Below are 13,701 nucleotides of genomic sequence, written 5' to 3'. Positions count from 1 at the left end.
TGTAAAGGATTGCTATGTTGAATTACTTGTTGAGATGCCTAACTAGATACTTGGAAGTCCCTAAATTCTTTTCACCCTACTTTTCATATAACCCAGCTTAACCCTTTTCACACCCTTTGCATTGACTGTTTTGATCTCAAGTCGGTTTGTGGTAAGAAGTTGATGAATTCTCATTTGAAAGTATGCCTATCATGTGATCAATGTCTGCTTGTTGCTAATTATTAAAGCCTCCATGTTCTGAGTGTGCATCTTTCCCAGCTCCATAGAGAGAAATCCCGCACTAAACACTTTAATATCCGTGAGTTATGGGGCTGGACCTTTAGCTAGAGATACACTCGATGTTGCATGTGTTAGGGTTGGCGGTAAGATGGCTATGGCTTGACACACACTTACACATTTAGCAAGTGTTTTTGATATCTTGATGATCATAACATTGTTAATTTCTGGTGGTGTTGAGTTTGAAAAGAGAATGAACTACTGTTGAATTAGAACTTAACAATTTCACTTGTAACATGGACCAATCACTCATTTGCTTTACTTTGCATTAAATTGCTAGGAACTAGCAATAAGCAAGTTGGGGGGTGTGATAAGAGTATAAAATACCATATTTTCCCCTCTTAACTATTGCATTCATGTGATTATATTATGCCAAAATGCACCTATTACTCTTATATTTTGGTTTAGGTTGCATTTTGGTGAAAAAGATGAAATTCGGAAGAAACAAGTGAAAAATGACCAAAGTAGAAGAGAACGAAAGTTCGGGGACTAAAGTGCAAATGATCCAAACTTGTGTATAAGATTATGATGAAGTTCGAAAGTGTTAGAGGTCAAGTGGATGAGGAAAGAAGTCAAAGGGATGAAATAACGTCAAAGTTTGATCAATACATCAATTTCCAATCGAAAACTAACACACCAGTTTTTAGTCTCATGTTGGGACCCATTTTGGACATGGAAGATGATCGAATTGGTAGATGACTTCTGAATAAAAATTGTGACCCTTTGAGTTAGCTATCCAATGCAACTTGAATCACCTCAATTGGACATCGGGAAAGAAAGTTATGATTAAAACATTGAAAGCTGTCGGGCGGAACCATGCGGTCCCATACCTTTCTTCTATGCGGTCGCACACACCTATACCGAGAATTGAAGAGGCTGAAAGTGCATAACCATGCGACCGCAATGACAATAATCATGCGGTCGCATAGTGTTTTTTGGGCTGTCGAATCTCAGTTTCCTTATACAATTGAATCTCTTATGGTAACCTAATTTTCACGGGATATAAATGCCCAAAACCACCCAGAACGAAGGTAGACGCCCCCAAACCTATTTCTTTCATCTTGGTGCTCAAGAAACTCCATGGAAAACTAAGGAACTTAGTGAAGCAACGAATGATCTCAATCGGTTTTGGTGATTTCGACATCTTTAATTCATGTAATTGAGTTTTTCATTATTAAACAATTTTAGAATCGAATTTCCATATCTTGAATATGTTTTTGACATTAGTTTAACAATTATTAGAATTCCCATAGATTCAATCATGCTTTCTCTATCGGATATTCGAAATACTTGTTGAATTACAATTTGAATTATTTATTGTTGAAATAATTGTTGAATTATAATCTTAATATTACTTTATTGGCGCATTGATTACTGCCTTATGCTTGATATATATGGTCGATCTTTGATCTTGTTCCAATAAAAAAATGTGCGAATATGTTATAGAAAATCTAGATTCTAGCAATATAATTGGAATTAAATTGGACTTTATTGTTAAATCTTCCGATTAGAGAGTTGGGAAGAAAATCTCTAATTGAGGAAAAATACATGAATTATTGATGTCGATTGATCCAATCCATTGGGGGAATTCCGACGCTTCACTTATGTCGCATATTGATAATTAATTTTTATTCCATGTGACAAATCATTCCCACATAAAATTACGAAAACTCTAGTTTGTTTGATTTTTTTGAGAAAATTTTCATCTCCCTGTGGATACGACACTCCAAAGCTGTTTTCTTGTGTCGTGTCAAAATGATATCTATTACAACGGATATCTTTAAAACTAAACAAATTTCTTTTGAATTTGCTAGAATAAAGTGTATCGTCAATATATAATTTTGTATTTTTTGGTAAAATAATACAAGCTCTTCCGGAGCTTTCAATGATATTCGATGAACCTGATATTATATTGATATTATTCTCTTTTAATGTTAAATCCAAAAAATATTTTTTGTCTTGAAGAATAGTACGTGTAGTTGCACTATCAATCACGCAAGTGTCTTAATTATCCATCATGAATATATCAATATAACAAAATAAATATATTTTTAAAAAGTTGAATTTAAATTCAAAATGATAAGCATAATTAATACTGTGAAATTAACCATGCATAATAAAGTTCAAATTTTTTGCGAAAAGTAAAAATATATTTCAAACTAAATTTCTAAAATAAGGGAAATACTAGAAACAAAAAAAAAAAAAAAACTAATTTTTATCTTTCATCACACCACCCACAATCAAATGGTCAATATTTTTATTTTGATCAACAAAGAAATCGTAAACATCCAAATGAGTCACATCAATTGGACCATCATAATCAGCCAAATTTGTCTCCACTTTTCTCTTTCCCTTGATTGATTTTTGGTGGAGATCCACAAAGTGTTTTGCTGTAGGACAGGTACGTGTCCAGTGCCCTTTTATTCCACATCTAAAACAACTTTTTTCATGTACCTTTTTAGGTGTGCTACTTTCATTTAATTTGTGCCTTTTGAAATTGTTGCCTTGTTGTAATTTTGTTAATTATTTCGTCCATGGTTTACTCCGTGTCCACGTTCAAATTCATGTTCATGTCCACATCCACATCCACATCCACATCCACATCCATGTCTACGCCATTGTCTTGAATAGCATATGATTCAAGCAATGGTACAGAACCAATTGGATGTAACTCATGATTTTTCATCAACAGTTCATTATTCTGTTCAGCAAAAAGCAGGCAAGATATAAGTTCTGAGTACTTCTTGAAACAACGCTTGCGATATTGCTACTACAAGAGTGCATTTGAGACGTGAAAGGTGGAAAAAGTTTTCTCCAACATATCTTTATCAGTGATTTTTTCTCCACACAATGTTAATTTTGAACATATTCTGAACAATTCAGAATTGTAATCACTAGCAGTTTTGAAGTCTTGCAAATGAAGGTGTATCCACTCATAGCAGGCTTTGGGAAGGACTATAGTCCTCTGATGATCAAATCTTTCAGTTAATTTTTTCCAAAAAACTTGTGGATCTTTCTCAGTAAGATATTCAATTTTCATTCTATCGTGAAGATGATGACGAAGAAAGATGAGTGCTTTTGCACGATCCTGCAAGGATTCTTTATTTCTTTCTTTTATTGTCTTTCCCAAACCTTTTGAGACAAGATGGATATCAGTATCAAGTGCTCATGATAAATAATTTTTGCTATAGATGTTAAGTGCAGCAAATTCAAACTTTGTGATGTTTGCCATTTGATTAACTACACAATAAAGTAAAAGAAAATATAATTAGTTTCAAAGAATAGGATTAAACATCATATAATAATTAATCAAGTAATCAATATCAACATAACATAAATTACGTATTTTCCTTCAGGGATAAATACGAAAATAATATGTTCTTCGAAACATATGCTACTTTAGGAACACGTTGTATTTTATTATTATTACCATTTCTTCAAGATCAATACGTCAATATTCTTCTGAAATATTGAAAAATATAATTTTTGTTCTTCAAAAGCAAATATTATTCTCCATGAATATTATATATAATATTGTACTACTTCCAGAGCATCAACAAACTATTTATAATAGATAGATTTTCGATTAATATTCTTCTAGAATATTAATTATAATGTTATATTGCTTCAGAAGTAACAAAACAATAAATATTATATGCATAAACCACAAAAGATTAATTAATTTTACCAAACATATAATTAAAAACAATTGACTGCGGATTATGAGCAATATAGCATACATAATTGCAGGACATGCAAATAGAATTAAAGAATTACAAGTGATGTGAATTAAAGAAATCATGTAATGATTGCATATGTTTGAATTTTTGGATGCAGTGAATTGTTAAACCAATTGTGTTATAGTTTACACGCAAATCGAGATAGATAAAATAATTCACTGCAAATTCTGTGTAAACTATAACACATGACCGCACTGTGGAAGCACACGCAAATGTGAAATAGGCCGAAATATAACTACGAAGAAGTGGCCGAAGTTTCGTAAAATAATTTTTAACGTCATATATTATAACAGAAAGTTTAAACACACAAATTAACGTGCTGTGTATAAAAAAAATAAAAAATTCACATGTTGCCAAATTAATTTTGATACATGTGATAGAAAAAGGAAAAATTACTACCTTCACAAAATTTTGAAGAATTATGCTTTTCATGTTGATAACGTGTTATAAAAGTGAAGAAAAGAGTGAAAATAGAGAAAAGTTAATAGATTTGTGTGTATTTTATTAAGAACCAAAGCCCTATAATTATATGACAGAATTAAGGATACAATAGTAATTATTTCTAGAGCTGTAGGGATGTAATTGTCATTTACCTCTAAACCCTAATAAAAAAATATGAGGATATTATTAATAGCAGTAAATTACTATAAATGTAAAAGTCGGTACATATGTTTGAAGTAACCATAGAATGATGATTTCAAAGACGTGACAGTTATAATAAGGAATTTGCAGTATTATTTTAGTGTTAAATCATATGTAAAATAATATCAATTGATTGAAAATGATGGATTATAAAGTATTAGTGAAGTCATCAACTCATCATCCAAAAATATTTTCCAAATAATGGACTAAAATTTTTAGCTTAATGAAAGGAAAACGACATTGCATGTCATTCCTGAATTGTTTTGAAAGGTTGAAATCTTGTTAGAGGTATTATTGTACTAAGTTCACAAATATTAAATATATACTACTAAAATTCTTATATATTTTAATCTGTTCACATATTGAAATAATAAGACTTGCAATTATATTATTTCATTTGTACTAGGATATGATCTTTCTTTGCTCACAAATTCTTGTATTAGGATATGATCTTTCTTTGCTCACAAATTCAACTAAGTGCACAAATATTAAATAGATGCATAGAATTTTTCTGCAGTGCATGGGTGACCCTTCGATTCACTGGCCGAGTTTCGAGGACAATTTCAACAATATATGGTATTGAATATCAGTCGATGTGAAAAAATTTCAATTTACTATTAAATTTTAATCATTCAAGAGTTGGAATCATACTATATTAATGTTCATATGCCTAGGAAGGGATAGTGCTAGATTAAACTTTTCTTTTAGAAAAAATGAACATGATTATTAAATAATTGATACATAATTTAATTTTCAAAAACAACTATTTCATCCTTACAATTAAGTTTTTCCAATGTTCCATAATGCACAAAGTTGGTAAATTTTCTGTAACAGAAAGTAACTCAAGAAGCAAATGTAAGACGTAAAAAATAAAAATAAAATGTCACTATCACCTTTACCAAGCATGATCTAAGCATAAGATACAGCGCCAAAAAAGAGCCAGCAAATACATATCATGTGAAAATATTACCATAGTTCATAGAGTTCCATATCGACAGAATCGATAAACTTATGTTGACTCGAATTCATCGCATTATATAGATGGAAATGATTTTTGTCCATTTATATATGTCTTAATTAATAGAATTAATCTTATTATTTCTACAATCGTGCATCAGGGATCGACTGAACTGGGAACAGAAGACAATAACACAACTTGGAAAATGACATTGCTGCAAAATTTTCGAAACTAACTTTCATTAATAAGCTTCATGGTGTTAAAACACATAATCCAGCAATAACAAAAGCAGGAAGCTTGAACTAAAACATATTTATATTACAAAAAGGATAGAACTAAGTTGAAAATACATTATTCTGCCTCATTTAACCCGAGATCTCAAGTATGATGGTAATGGAGACGCCGAAGGTGTCACATTACGAGCTGTATTTCGATGTTTCAATGGCGACATATATACAGGATCAAAAGAAGTTCGATTCTCGCCTCTTGATGCAGTTTTCGGAGATTGAAGCTCTTCAAGTTGGGATAAAACAGTAGTCATGTTTGGCCTCAGTTTTGGTTCTCGACTAAGGCACTGCAATGCAATGGTAGCTGCAGTGTATGCTGCTTTCTTAGGGTATTGACCCTCGAGTTTTGTATCCATTATTCGGAACAACCTTCTCTTATCGCCCAAATATGGTTTTGCCCAATCAACAAGATTTTGTTCCACACCAACCTTTTCTTCTTCAACAGCACGACGTCCAGACAATAGTTCCAATAAAACCACCCCAAAACTGTATACATCACTTTTTGTCGTCAATCGGCCTGTTCATTGTAATGAGGACTTTAGTATATCATACAATAGTAACTATTAAATGTTTCTTAATGGGTCAAAGAGAGTCAGTCACTCAACTTATAGTGAAGGTTCATGGTAGTCACATAACTTTATTTTGTTTCAAAGTAGTCGCTGAAGATTGCTTATTATTTGAATTTGGTCATTCAACTAAAATTTCTTAGTTTTCCAAATGGAAAATGGAGGTCTTCAACATCATCCATTCCGTTTGAAAAACTAGCGCATGCTAGCTATCTTGACTAGAACAAAAAAAAGAAACTTGAGTTACCACTTTGAAACAAATGAAGTTCAGTGACTAACATGAAACTTCATTATAAGTTGAGGGACTGTGTTTTTACCCTTAATTAGCCCAAAGAAAAGAGAGTAGTATTCCAAATTTATGAACCTGTAGCAACATATTCTGGAGCAGCATAGCCTTGAGTACCTATAACTTGAGTAGATACATGAGTCTTATCACCAGTTGGCCCGGCTTTAGCCAATCCAAAATCAGACAACTTTGCATTAAATTCCTGCATCAAGAGCAGAACAACTGTCAGTTCATCTATGAAAATGAACAATTTCAGCAAACCGTATATGTAGTTCATCTTTAGCACAGTGTTAGAAATGATTTTAACTTTCTTTTTTTAGTACTATCTACTGCTATCTAATACTCCATTAACATACGAAAGATCCAAGTTCTGAACATACCCCATCCAGAAGAATGTTAGAGGCCTTGAAATCTCGATATATTACTTGATGTTTAGCTTCATGCAAAAAAGAAAGGCCTTTAGCAGCACCTATAGCCACTTTGATTCTTGTAGCCCATGTGAGGGGTTGAGGACCTCCTGAGCAAAAGAAAAATGCAATACCAAAGTTCAAAACTTGTTTTTAGATTCACAGACTAAACAGGGTTTTAAATTGTCAACAATTTGTAGATCATTTTATTAATCACATAAAATCCCATGAAATTGAATAGCTTATGTCCAACGTAGACTATAGATGAAGAAAATGTAGCAGATAGAAACCATTTAACCACCTAAAAGAATAGGTAAGTAGGGTGGGACCAGGTTCACGCGGTACTGGTAATAAATGCACAAAATGGTAAATTTGAACCGAAAGACACGGAAAATCAAGATAAACACGGAATTAATAATAACATGAGGAATGAACTAAATTGTGTAACATCAATTTATGTGGATCTTTTAGCAGAGAACAAGATGGGAAAAGCCCCCTGCACAGGCCCCTTTGCACAGGGCCTGTACAGGGGCTCTCACATGGGGGTGGATCTCCCATGTGGAATCCATGTGTAGGGTCCACCTCCATGTGTGTGCACCTGTACAGGCCCTGTGCAAAAGGGTATGTGCAAGTAGCACAGTCTTTCTATCAACAAATGAATTTTTTTGTATATTATCATCAAAATGCTTGCTTTTCAAATGCTGCAGCATTTATAAACCCTCTTAATAGTGCTTTACTAAACAGCGTACATGAGGCTTTTACAAAAAGGAATGAATTAAGTTACAAACTCAGCAAAAATGGGTACGGTAATTTAGCTGATAACTGGAAGTAAATAAATTTGATGAGGTTTTATGTCGCTGATTAGAGATTATCAAATAAGTGATAAAGCGTGTTCGAGAAAATCATTAAAGGGTTTTCATAGAAAGGAAAGGCAATACATACTTCTGAACAGATGATTCTCCAGGCTTCCCTTTGGCATGAACTCATAAACCAAAAGCCGGTTGTCCCCCTCAGAGCAATAACCGATAAGTTTTACCAGGTTACTATGATGAAGTTGCCCCAAATAATTGACTTCTGTCTGCAAATCATTGGCTGGTTGTCAAAACAGGCTATACAAAATTATGATAAATTAATTTAAGCCATACAACAACAGAGAAAATACATACCAACCACTCCTTGTGGCCTTGGAAACCCTCAGGCTTCAACTTCTTCACGGCAATGACCAGTCCAGATCCCGGTCTTGCAGCAGCAAGAGTGTTCTCATCAATCCATCCTTTGAAAACATAACCAAATCCTCCTTCCCCAAGAAGACTATCAGGTCGAAAGTTTCTGGTTGCATTCCTTAACTCGTTAAATGAGAAGGGCTTAACATTGGGGGATGAGAGAATCTCAGCTTCAGATCTTGGAGTAGGGAGGCTGTGAACACTGCTTTTGCTACTGTGAGAGGGAACGCTTATGCTGGACGGAGCTAATGAACCACTGGGAAATTTTGAAGCTTCTGAAACTCACAGAAGAGATAATGAGGTTGCAGCATTATTTCATCATCGCCATCTTAAATTGAAAAACTTGAAGCAATTGATTGAATCTTGATAATAATATAGAAATAAATTTACTCCTTAGAAAGAACATCATTGGAGGTAATTTAGTCCATTCCTTGTGCAGACCAAACCGCGCAGACAAATTAGCATAATTTTAACAGTAATAGACACCAGCATAACTTCAACTACTTCAAATATACAGAAAAAACTCATAATTTTTACATCCAAAAATCGTGCTAAGAATTAAGAAACAGGCACCACCGAAATTTCCTATGCAAGGATTTTATCTTTGGGGGCAAAGTGCAAACCCTCAATCAATTTAAGCCAATCAGATTTAATCTTTACAGGCAAAAATAGATTTTTAGCAATTATAATCAAGAGAATTAAAGACACAATCTTTAACTCAAAACTGAACCAAATATATAAATAATAAAATTAGTGAGCCACGGAGATGAAAATACCAGATGTGCTGTGAGTGGCATCAATTCTTGCAGAGGAACCCAAACAATTGCCCATGATGTGATGCTCTAACAGAGCTAGAAGAAAAAGGGGTTCTTAAAACACACTTCAATAAAAATCCCACAAACTTAAAATATTAAAAAAGCTAAAAATTGATATGAAGAGAGGATTTTATTGAATGAAGTTGTTCTCTAAAGGAAGAAAAACCAGAATTGGAACAGAGCAAGGGTAAGACCCATTCACATGCACAGGAAGGAGAAGAGAAAATGTATTGAAATGAGATGGTACCCCCCTTCCGTTTCACACCGCTTTTAATATAGCTGGTTTTTGTTGTGTCCCACCGTAAGAAAACGACACAACTTGTGAGTTCCTCCTTGTAATAACTCCATTGCTCAAAAATCAAATTGACTAAGTTAATGTTTGATAGGGATTATTAGAATTTTAACAAAGTTATAGTTAATAATTAATTTTATTTATATATTAAAAATTTGATTTTAATCCACATCAAACAAGGGCCAACTGGCCTAGTGGTTGTGTACAAGTAAATTTTTGAGGAGTAATCTTTCGAAAAAAATATATTAAAAAAATATTTTTAATATTTAAAAATATTTTTTATTATGCCTTTTAATCATCTCCATGAAATTGACTAAGTGGATGTGTACGATTAAATTTTTGAGGAGTAATCTTTCGAAAAAAAAAATATTTTTTTGGAAAAATTAAAAAGTAAAAATAAAATAAAAATTATAGGAAATGTAAAATTATTTTTAGAAAAATATATATGATAAAAAATGAGTTAAAGTGATTCTCAAAAAGTCACTTGAAAGTACAATAATAAAATTTGAGTGATAATAAATTGTGAATTTTATAGAATGTGCAGATTAATAGTTCTGAATTTTACAAAATATGTCAATAAAAAAGTATGTTTGATCAATTTAAATTATAATTTAATCACTTCCAAATTAGCACATCAAATTTTTGCTCATCTCGACCCATGAAGTTGAAGCGGCATGATTTCATATCTTTTTGTATTTATTGGAGTGAATGTTCTAACTTCTTGTACTCACGTCCTACTTTTGGTTTATATCTTTTGTTTCCTTTTATTTAGATTTTATCACAAATATGAAATGTAAAATCTTCGGGAGTTTGAACAACAATCGACGCCTTGACCATGACAATATCGAGCCATATCAATCTATTCAAAATTCATTAAATTACTATTTTACAAGAAAATTACAAATATATAACTTTTATATTAACCGGTAAAAATAGCTATTGGGGTAAAGAAAGGAGAATTAAACTTTGTGAGAATTGAACTAATAGAACTATTTGATACTTTATTTGATGTAAAGACATTCACAAATTTATACAAAGTCTGGTGTGGAATGAAAGATACAAAAAATATCAGGATAGTTATGTTTCTTCTACATATTTATACAATTAGTGAGGTACAAAGCTTTTACGCTAAATATTGTTCATATTGGCATGAACTACTCAAAGTAAATATTGTTCAAGAATGCAAACTGATTTTACTCGATTGATATATGCTGACCATAATGAACAGCTAGTAATTACGGAAAAAATACCAAGAAAAGTGTCTTTATTCGGTTTAAATAGTTAATGTGCGTTATCCCTTTTGCATTCCTGAAGGAACAAGATCATGTTTGATTGCAAAGATGAAATTTGAGTAAAAATAAAACGAATTTCAGGGAATTGAATTGTCTGGAAATTGTTTTCCTGGGAATCGTCAATTTATTGGGTTTGACTGATATAATTTTCCACGCGAAAAATGTTAAATAAAAGTATTTTTTGTATTCGTTTGGCTTTATTTTACATGAAAATTATCAATTAAATGGATAAAATTTACTAGTATTGGGAATAGAATTTGTTTCCATTACCAAAAATAAAAAAATAAGAATAAAATAAAAAAGCCAAGAAAAACAAAATTCATCTATATTTTCGTTTCCGTTTGACTTTATTTTACATGAGAATTGTTACTTAATGGAATAGAATTTATTACAATAATTCTTAAATCTTTTTTAAATTGCAAAATAAAAATAAATAAAAAGGTGGAATTGAAATTCCCACCAAAATGGTGGGAATTTCAATTCCACGATGTGGCAAGCCAAGATGGAAAATCAATTCAATTCTAAATTTTGCTAAAAAAAATAAAATAATAATAAAATAAAATTGGAAAGATGAAATTTCAATTCCATTTTTCTTGGAATTCCATATTTGGTGGGAATTGAAATTCCACGATGTGGCAAGCCAAGTTGAAAATCAATTCCATTCTAAATTTTGCTACTGAAACATAAAAACAAAAAAATTTGGAAAGATGGAATTTCAATTCCATTTTTCTTGGAATTCCATACCTATCAAAAGGTGCCGTAGTGTAAATGGTCCCTCACCATTGGTGTTGCTGCGTAAATGATCCCTAAAAAGGCCAAACTTTTTATATAAAGACTAGAATACCCTTACTTTAGTTATATAAATAAATAAAAAATAGGTCAGAAAAAAATTAACAAATATAAAGGCGAAAAGAAAATTAAACTCATCCTACCGACAAATCCTCAATATCACTTAAAAATATAGTATCATATTAGCAAAATAAAATGTGTTTAGAAAAATTTATCTCCAATGCAAGTTGACAAGGACTTATTTAAAATGATGTTGCGAAAAAAAAAAGATTTTTCTAGAGCTCTGTCTAAATTTATAAATTTCTTTAAACCCTCAGAAAAAAATTATGTTTCGTATATAGATTTAAATTTGATTCTATTATTATTTTAATAAAAATAAAATACTCCTAAATAGCAATACATAGATGGCTTTGGAAACCAATTTTGATTTTGCATGTTTTCCTTTTTGTCGGAGTCTTTATCAATTTGCATTAAGATAAAAAATTTAAATAACTTCAATTTTGCTTATATGACACAATTTTTAAAGCAATTCGGTTGCATCAGACATGCTCTTATGAGAACGGTGAGTTGTATTTTCTTTTCTTATTTCGTATTTTAAAAAAAAAATTTCGCCTTATTTTATTTATTTTAACTAAAGCAAGGATATTTTAGTCTTTTTACCAAACATTTGACCTTTTTAACCGTCAATTGAATGGAAAACCATCCAAAATGATTTATTTACGTCAAGACTGAAGGTTAGGGAAATTTTGCAAGTCCCCATAGGTTAGGGGCCATTTGTGCCAATTCCCCGAAAAGAAAAAGTCATCAACTTTTCATTATGGAATACGTTCAAACTTTTTAAAGTTCAAATGAAGAACGTGTGGATGGAAAGAAAAATTTCGTTCAAGAGAATGTCAAAAATATGGTGAAAACAAGGAGGAAAATACTAAGTAAACAATGATGCAATATTTATGCATGTGCTGATGTGCAACTAAAGTACTAAACTACCATATGAACTCTGTATTGAACCATTTATGGTTGATGATCACTAAGTCAACAAATAGCAATAATGTGCAAGCCATCCATCCATTCTGAGTTGGATTATCAATTCAATTATTCAATTCCACTGTTAAAATAACATGATTAAAGTAGGCATTTAGCCAAACTAACTAGCTAGTAATTTGCTTCTTACAAAAACTGTCTATGATTTTTCATTTGTTAGAATATCTTCCAGAATTCAGCTTAAATCTCTCGAAACATTAAAGTATTGGATTTGAATTCTGATAGACATGACAGAAAGTCATGAGGAGTGAAAGGACAAATGTTCTCTCAAAAAAGAATAACAGTGCCCAAATGCTAAATCGTTACACAATAAAATAAAAATAAAATGTATGGCCAAATAAACTGGTGTTCTAAGACCAGTGGGCTATGTAGTATGGTATAATACTCTTTTGACTATTTATTTTGCTTTTTTCATGAAATATTTACTGTTTTCTCTTTATATTTTATTGAACATTTTTTTTTTTATATTTCAATGTTCAATAAATTCAAATTTGTGTCCGTCTCATATTATTCGCAGCTTAAAAGTTATTCTATAATTTAATTTTAACTTCACATTCAAAAATACTAATTACTTTTCACACGATTATGATCATGCGACCATTCTTCCTACAAAGTTCCTAAAAAGTTACTAATAATCAATCCCAACAATGACAAATGTGATTTGAATAATTTTTTGAAAATAATATTGTAATGTATGGCTTGATAAATGCAATCTTTATAAATTACCAATACATTTTTGAGTAGTCAAATGTACTCTTTATTTTAAAAAGTTGCGAAGAGAATTTATTGAGAGATTATTTTAAAATGAGTTTTTCTTCTCAAATTCATTTTCAATCAAACATTTTTGCAATAAAATATTTTACTTATAAACAATAAAATGAAAACTTTTTCTTACTATGTAATCACGCAATTTCCAAAAAATCACTATTCCAAAACTCAATTTTTTCACAAAAAAAATAAAATAAATGGTTGTCAAATATGGGCTAAGATGTAATTAAAAATGAGCATATTAATATTTTTTTTTTAACAAATAATGTTATTTAGTCTCACTGCAATTATAACCTTAGTTTATGTGATATTAGATGAT

General features: G+C 31.2%; 1 protein-coding gene across 1 annotated transcript; it reads right to left on the bottom strand.

The window, feature by feature from the left end:
* Positions 1-5,835: 5,835 nt before the first annotated feature.
* LOC111388141 (probable serine/threonine-protein kinase PBL3) lies at positions 5,836-9,434 on the bottom strand. Its single transcript, XM_023012818.1, has 6 exons — positions 9,162-9,434; positions 8,329-8,660; positions 8,105-8,240; positions 7,136-7,272; positions 6,834-6,957; positions 5,836-6,420 (listed from the first exon to the last, which is right to left on the bottom strand). Exons 1-6 carry the CDS (start codon positions 9,214-9,216, stop codon positions 5,978-5,980), a joined length of 1,227 nt encoding a protein of 408 aa, XP_022868586.1. The 5' UTR covers positions 9,217-9,434; the 3' UTR covers positions 5,836-5,977.
* Positions 9,435-13,701: the final 4,267 nt, after the last annotated feature.

The sequence above is a fragment of the Olea europaea genome, unplaced genomic scaffold, assembly GCF_002742605.1.
Source record: "Olea europaea var. sylvestris unplaced genomic scaffold, O_europaea_v1 scaffold456, whole genome shotgun sequence".
Lineage (NCBI taxonomy): Eukaryota > Viridiplantae > Streptophyta > Magnoliopsida > Lamiales > Oleaceae > Olea > Olea europaea.
This window is presented reverse-complemented; position numbering and strand designations above follow the sequence as displayed.